Here is a 6,852-nt window from a genome sequence, read left to right as displayed (position 1 = left end):
CTCAACTAAAAAAAGAAGCAGTTGATATAAAAATTTATTATGAAAAAGATATTTGAATGCAGCCTTTCAATGTTTATCAACGGTGGAGCTTTACTCTCTTAGCAGTTGAAACACTTCCACCGTTGGATTCTCCAAGAAATATCATGGGCTTAAGCTAAAAACTTTATTAGAGAGGATAATGTGAAGCGATATGAACACGAAAAGTCAGTCTACGTACATCTTCCAAAAGTGTCCATTATTAAGGTTTTATTTTGGTAGAAATGTAAAGTTTTGTTGGTGGGACTGATTTGGGATGCTTGGATATTTCTAAGTTATGAGTAGTCCTTCGAGCATAGATATCCAGCAGAAAACCTACTCTGGGAAGTAAGAGAGGGCTGAGAGATGGCATCAAAACCAGGTCTCTTTACTGACTGGCCATGGCAAAAGCTTGGAAACTTCAAGGTAGTAGTACCACATGAACCAACTTATATAAGTAATTTGTTTTGATCTTCTGTTTCTTTCTTGCTTTCTTCTAATGATGCTTTATGTTTTTGAAATGAAGTATGTGGTTTTGGCTCCTTGGGTGGTACACAGCATGTATTCATTTACGTCCAAAGAAGAGGGAGAGAACATATTTTACTTGCTCATTTTCCCATTCTTGCTGTGGAGAATGCTTCATGGCCAACTATGGATAAGCTTAGCTCGTTATTATACTGCAAAAACCAAACACAGAATAGTGGACAAGGGCATCGAATTCGAGCAAGTGGATAGGGAAAGGAACTGGTGAGTCAAAAGTTTCTTCCTTCCTTCCTTCCTTATTTGTTTGCTCTAGCTTGTATTGTTCATATTTGATTGACTAGCTAACAGCAACAACAAGCTTTGTCCCAATTGAATGGGGTGTTGTTGCTTTGTCCCAATTGAATGGGGTCGGTTACATGGATTATTGTCATGAAATTAGCTTTTACTAGATACAAGGCCTAAGCTATGCATATCATTTCACACTATTTTTCTTGAGGTTATCTTATGTCTACCCCTAACTTTTCTAATTGTTTCAATTTGGATTAGATGATTTCTTTGTACAAGGGTATTTACGGGCTTCTATTGAACCTGGTCATACCACATCAAACGATTTAATTTCTTGTAACTAATCACTTATTGGAGCTATTCCCAAACCAGCTCTAATATGATCATTACTTAGCCCTCCTAATTTTTACACTCATCTATCTTAACATCCTCATTTCTAGAACACTAAGTTTATCTGTATGATACTTCTTATTAACCAAACACTCTGCACGATACATCATAGATGGTCATATAAAGTCTTATAGAATTTTGCTTTGAGTTTTAAAGGTTTACGTCAATCACACAAAACCTCGAATGGACATCTTCACTTCATCCACCTTATTTTAATTCTTTGAAAACATTATCCTCTATAACACATTTTTAATTTATGATTGAGCTAAGATACTTAAAATAATCGCTTTGAGAAATCTCCTTCTCGTTAAATTTTGCCACATCATCTCGTTTGCTTGATTTAATGAGATACATTGAATTTCAGGGACGACCAGATCATTTTGAATGGCCTTGTATACTACGTTGTGTTCATGCCTCTTCCTGGGGCTTCAAGAATGCCATTATGGAGGTGGAAGGGTCTGGTCATCACTGCTCTCCTCCATATGGGTCCAGTGGAATTCCTCTATTATTGGTTTCACAGAGCATTGCACCATCATATCCTTTATTCTCGATACCATTCACACCATCATTCTTCAATTGTTACAGAACCCATCACAGGTAACCAACCATTTTTATGAATCTTTGTGACTTGATGCATTTCATATATTCTACCATAGAAAGCTGATTTGCGATTTGCTCTTCGTTTTCTGTGGCAGCTGTTATTCATCCATTTGCAGAGCATTTGGTTTATTTTCTTCTATTTGCAGTTCCACAACTGATCCCGATACTCAGTGGAACTGCCTCAGTTGGAGTGATAATGGGTTATGTGACTTACATTGATTTTATGAACTACATGGGTCATTGCAACATTGAGGTGGTTCCCAAGTCGGTGTTCAGCATCTTTCCTTTTCTCAAGTATCTCATGTATACTCCATCGTAAGTTTGACAGCCATTTGGTTACGTAGAATTGAATACCTTACACTTCTACTATCTCTGCAGCTAAATTCACTTGCTCTTATTAAGGTTCTCAGGTACTAATATATATAAAATCTCATCCTATATAATTTCCTTCATTTTTTCAGTTTTTTTTCTTCTCACATGTTAAATATCACTATTTGCCCCTCTCTCTCCAATATTGGGAGTAAATTTTAAAAGAAAAACAATGGGTATAAATGCCATCCCTAGTTAAAAACTAATTCTTCAATCCCTATTTATTCTCCCCTCTTTTCTTTCACACATTTTCTTATTTATTCTCTTCTCTTTTATAAACGTTGATTCAAAGAAATTTTTGAAAAAAAATATATTATTAGATATTCAAAATGTCTTTCTAATTAGAAACTAACTCCTCAATCCCTATTTATTCTCTCATATTTGGTCTCTCCTCGCTTTTCTTTTCTTCCTATTTATTCTCTTCCGTTTCTTTCTTCTTATTTATTTTTCACTTTTGGGTTAAGGAAAATTTGGGAAAAAATCTTCTCCACAATTAGATACTCTTTCTCTTTCTAAATATATTTATTGTTTCTTTTCTTTTCTTTTTTGATTATTATTTATTTAATTTTATATTCTTTGTTTCTTTATTTCTTTTGCAATTTTGATTATTTGATTTTATATTATAAATAAAATGTCGTAACTAACTACCATTGGTTTGCACCTCTTTCCTAAAAAAAAAAAATTTGGCTTGCATCTAATATTTTAGGGTTGAAGTCATGTATTTTTTGTTTTTGCACTGATTCTTTAATTTACGTATATCTTGTTGAAAAAAAATATCATTATTAATAATTTATCTATTTTTGTCAAATATATGTGGGCCCACAAAATACATGTGAGCCTCCAATGGGTCTTATAAGGGCCCCACACAATATGTGTGGCGGAAAAGTATTGGTCCTTACCCAATCTGTACCAATATTCCTGCTTTTGATACTTTATTTTTTATTAAGCCGGGGGATGAGGATATTAATATGCCTCAACGAGATTCAAACACATGGCCTTTTCACTAAAAGGTGTTGGTTTCAACCATTAGAACAGATCTACGTTGGCGGATATTTTATTTATTTTAATTAATCATCCATGCTATTATTCTATCAAGTATTCCCCCCCCCCCCATTTATTGGGACTGACTTCCATGTATTTAGTAAATATCTTAAAAGATGGTACATCCGCTAATAGGGTGACCCATCTGGCCGAATTTAGATCTTTTATCTGCTGGGGTAAAGGACTTTGCTCTCCGAGACTTCTCAATGATACATTTAACAGGGAGTCTATCTTTGAGCAATGATAAGGTGGACTGTTCTTCTAAATATATGATGAATAAGTATGAGAAGAGCGCAATCCTCTACCCTTATTTGTGGAAGATCTTAACTCCATCTGGCTGCCCTATCCAAGTCAACATCTCACATATTCCTCTTACAAGAAAAACCAATCTATTGATATTGTTAGAGTCCGAAAGGTGAAACATCCGAGTCTGTGATGATGTGGTTTTGGGACTTCGATAACCCAGAAAAATAGCAGAAACATGTTTTGTAGTGCTTCATCTTTGTCTAATATATCACTTGCAGACCTTTAGAAAGAAAGGGAAAAGAATGCTTCATGAAATGTACCGTAAACAGGTTTCATTCTCTTCATCATACAAAATTCCGGACCAACTACTCCCTCTTCATGCCTTTGTATGACTACATATATGGAACCATGGACAAGTCTACAGACAAATTGTATGAAGATTCAGTACTCAAGGGAAAGAAAGAGACACCAGATGTGGTACACCTGATGCATCCAACAACAATGCAGTCTTTCTATCATCTACCGCCAGCCATTGCTTCTCTTGCATCTGATCCTTACAGCTCCAAGTGGTATCTATCGATTTTTTCACTGATTCCATATGAGTTCATTTTGTTCGTATGGATACTTGGTTCTACCTTCAATGTGGAAAGGAATGTATTTGATAAACTCAAGATGCAAACATGGGCAATCCCAAGATTTAGCTTCCATGTAAGAAATTTTTAAATTCTACTTATTCTCATCCCCTTTGTGCTTCTTTTGTTTTCCAATGACAAGATAATCTTTATCCAGTATTCATCATCAAGACAAAAGAATGCCATCAACACTGTGATTGAAAGAGCTATTGTGGAGGCTGACCATGAAGGTGTTAAAGTGCTGACCTTAGGTCTTCTTAATCAGGCAAGTTAATGCTTCATATATTATGGTGTTTCATGTATAGTGTACATCTAACTTTTATTGGAGCGCATGTGTGAATTTATAGTAGGCAAGGGTATTTTTATAGATGAACAGATCCCTGAAATTATAAACTGAAATAAGTTTCTGCAAGTTATGTAATCATATAAGCTTTTATCTCATTTTCAAGAGCAGTCACTATTAGGGTTGGAACATAGTCAAATTGGGCTAGGCTTTTCAAAACCCTATCCTTGACCCTAAGCACCCTATATCAGCCCAAACCTAGACCTTAACCATATGAATCAATAAGACAATGCACAATGGTCCTACTTTTTATCCCCCCCCCCCCCCCCCCCCCCCAAAAAAAAAAAAAAAAACTTGTAGTGGGATTGAGCTACGCTTGGTGGGTTGGCCCTAGTCAAATACTTGACCTCGACTCACCTCTTTCCTAGGATCATAATTTTGAGGCTAAGCCTTTTCCAGGCATAGTGCGGCCCAGGATAGATTTTGCGCCATTAGGGCTAATCCTGCACCCCAGTCATTATGTTGCATGTGTATGTATTTGTGAAAGAAAAAGATTTTATTCTCGATAAAAAAAAAAGTTTGTGTTATGCTAAAAAGATTAAATAAATTATTTCTTGCTTAACAAAATCTCAACGTACCAGGTTTGAAGGGTTTTATAACTATTTTCTCCATTCCATTGTCACCAAATTCATTTGTAACCCAACTTAAAAGATGACTTAGGTAAGTAACGAAAGTGTTATTAAAGCTGGATTCGATGACACCCTAAACTTTGGACTCTTTTAGACGAGAATGATCATTGTGGGAGGGAGTACTACTATGGAATAATGATGTGATTTCATTCTCAGATTTTATTACTTTATGTACACTTGTAATTCTTCTTCCGCAAAAAATTATGGAATATCATGGTTAAATGTATATGACTGCAATTTCAAGATATATTGTGATCAACAGGGAGAGAAATTTAATGGAAATGGTGAAATTTATCTTCAAAAGCACCCTGATCTTAAAATCAGAATTGTAGATGGAAGCAGCTTAGCTGTTGCTGTGGTACTTCATAGCATTCCCAAACGAGAAGGACAAGTGCTTCTAATAGGAAACATTTCCAAGGTTGCTTGTGTTATTGTCAAAATTTTATGTCAAAGAGGAATTCAGGTAAAACATGGGCTAGTACTTCCTTTATTTATTTATTATTTGAAGGGGAATTATGAAGCATTTTGCTTAATGTGCCAGTATTTTCTCTAACAATGCTTGAGTTGGAACAGGTAGCTGTGGTGTCCATGGATAATTTTGATAAGCTTAAGCTGCGAATCCCTAAAGAGTTGTGGATTAACTTGTTCATCTCTAATAGTTGTGCACAGAAGGTAAAACTTTTATGCATGTCTTTCTTTTTGGAATTAATAAAAAGAACTGGGGGAGACCTAAGATAACTTTTATGGAAGTGGTGAGAAAGGATATGCATAGATTAAGCTTTATATCTAGTATAACCTCAAACAGTACTGATTGAAGGGAAAAAAATCCATGTAACTAGCCCCACTTAGTTGGGACAAAGACTTATTGGTTGTTGTTGTAGGTGTGGTTGGTCGGAGAAGGAGAGCTGAGCGAGAAGGAACAAAGAAGAGCACCAGAAGGGACCCATTTCATTCCATGCTCACAGTTTCCTCCAAAGAAGCAGGTGCGTAAGGATTGTGTTTATTACACTACTCCAGCCATGCTCATCCCCAGAGCTCTCCAAAACGTGTACTCTTGTGAGGTAATTAATCAAATTCCATCATTAAGAAAATATATATTTCTCTATATATTCTATTACAGTAGCAAGAAGGTAGCTAAAGTGTTTGCATCTATGCATATGCACCTGAACAGAATTGGCTGCCGAGGAGAGTGATGAGTGCATGGCGTATAGCTGGAATTGTTCATGCACTGGAAGGCTGGGATGCACATGAATGTGGAGACACAATGCTCGATATTGAGAAAGTCTGGCTTGCAACCCTTCGCCATGGATTCCTTCCTCTCCATGAGCTGACAACCCATGCATCTACTTGATACCTATGATGAATATAAGGGCACTGTACGAGTGAAAGCTTGCAGTAGCTTGTATGGTTGCAAAATCTATCTTTAATTTTTCTGCTCTATTATGTTTTATTTAGTACGTGTATGACTGGGCCTCAGAGGATCGCACTTAAGGTGGTCTTAATAAATGATACATAAAGTTTACCGTAAAGGTAAAATAAAAATAAATGATACATGAGGTTGCAGACTCATGTATGTTTTGTAGGATATGAACAAAAGATACAAAATCTCTCTCTCTCTCTCTCTCTCTCTCCCCCCCCCCATTATGTTTTGTAGGATATGATCAAAAGATTATTGTGACATGTTGAGAATCATTATTTTATGTAAAGAGGAAGGAGAAGAGAGATTGAAAATAGGTGTTTAAAGTGGTTCTATCACACCCCACCTAGCCGAATCCGGTCATACCCGAATACCTATAAGGGTAATACACTACAGGACCTA

At 36.0% G+C, this 6,852-nt stretch overlaps 1 protein-coding gene across 2 annotated transcripts; it reads left to right on the top strand.

The window, feature by feature from the left end:
* The first annotated feature begins 263 nt into the window (after positions 1-263).
* On the top strand, positions 264-6,648 carry LOC149029624 (very-long-chain aldehyde decarbonylase GL1-4-like). 2 transcript variants are annotated; one of them, XM_089141982.1, is made up of 10 exons: positions 264-441; positions 542-762; positions 1,538-1,770; positions 1,869-2,037; positions 3,759-4,137; positions 4,219-4,326; positions 5,296-5,496; positions 5,607-5,705; positions 5,915-6,094; positions 6,205-6,648. In XM_089141982.1, exons 1-10 carry the CDS (start codon positions 382-384, stop codon positions 6,382-6,384), a joined length of 1,830 nt encoding a protein of 609 aa, XP_088998108.1. In that variant the 5' UTR covers positions 264-381; the 3' UTR covers positions 6,385-6,648. The 2 variants fall into 2 exon arrangements, with proteins under 2 accessions (XP_088998108.1, XP_088998107.1); XM_089141981.1 differs by having other exon boundaries at positions 1,869-2,088.
* Positions 6,649-6,852: the final 204 nt, after the last annotated feature.

Source organism: Hakea prostrata, chromosome 1 (assembly GCF_041222555.1).
Source record: "Hakea prostrata isolate BN-2017 chromosome 1, UWA_Hpros_2, whole genome shotgun sequence".
Taxonomy (NCBI): Eukaryota; Viridiplantae; Streptophyta; class Magnoliopsida; order Proteales; family Proteaceae; genus Hakea; species Hakea prostrata.
The sequence above is the reverse complement of the archived record's forward strand: the minus strand, read 5'-3'. Positions and strand labels throughout refer to the sequence as shown.

Excerpts from the sequence above, each read along its gene's own strand:
- LOC149029624 (XM_089141981.1), top strand. The coding sequence starts at position 382 with ATGGCATCAAAACCAGGTCTCTTTACTGACTGGCCATGGCAAAAGCTT. Across the intron at positions 442-541 it reads AAAAGCTTGGAAACTTCAAG|TATGTGGTTTTGGCTCCTTG; the intron begins GTAGTAGTACCA and ends TTTGAAATGAAG. Across the intron at positions 763-1,537 it reads GTGGATAGGGAAAGGAACTG|GGACGACCAGATCATTTTGA; the intron begins GTGAGTCAAAAG and ends ATTGAATTTCAG.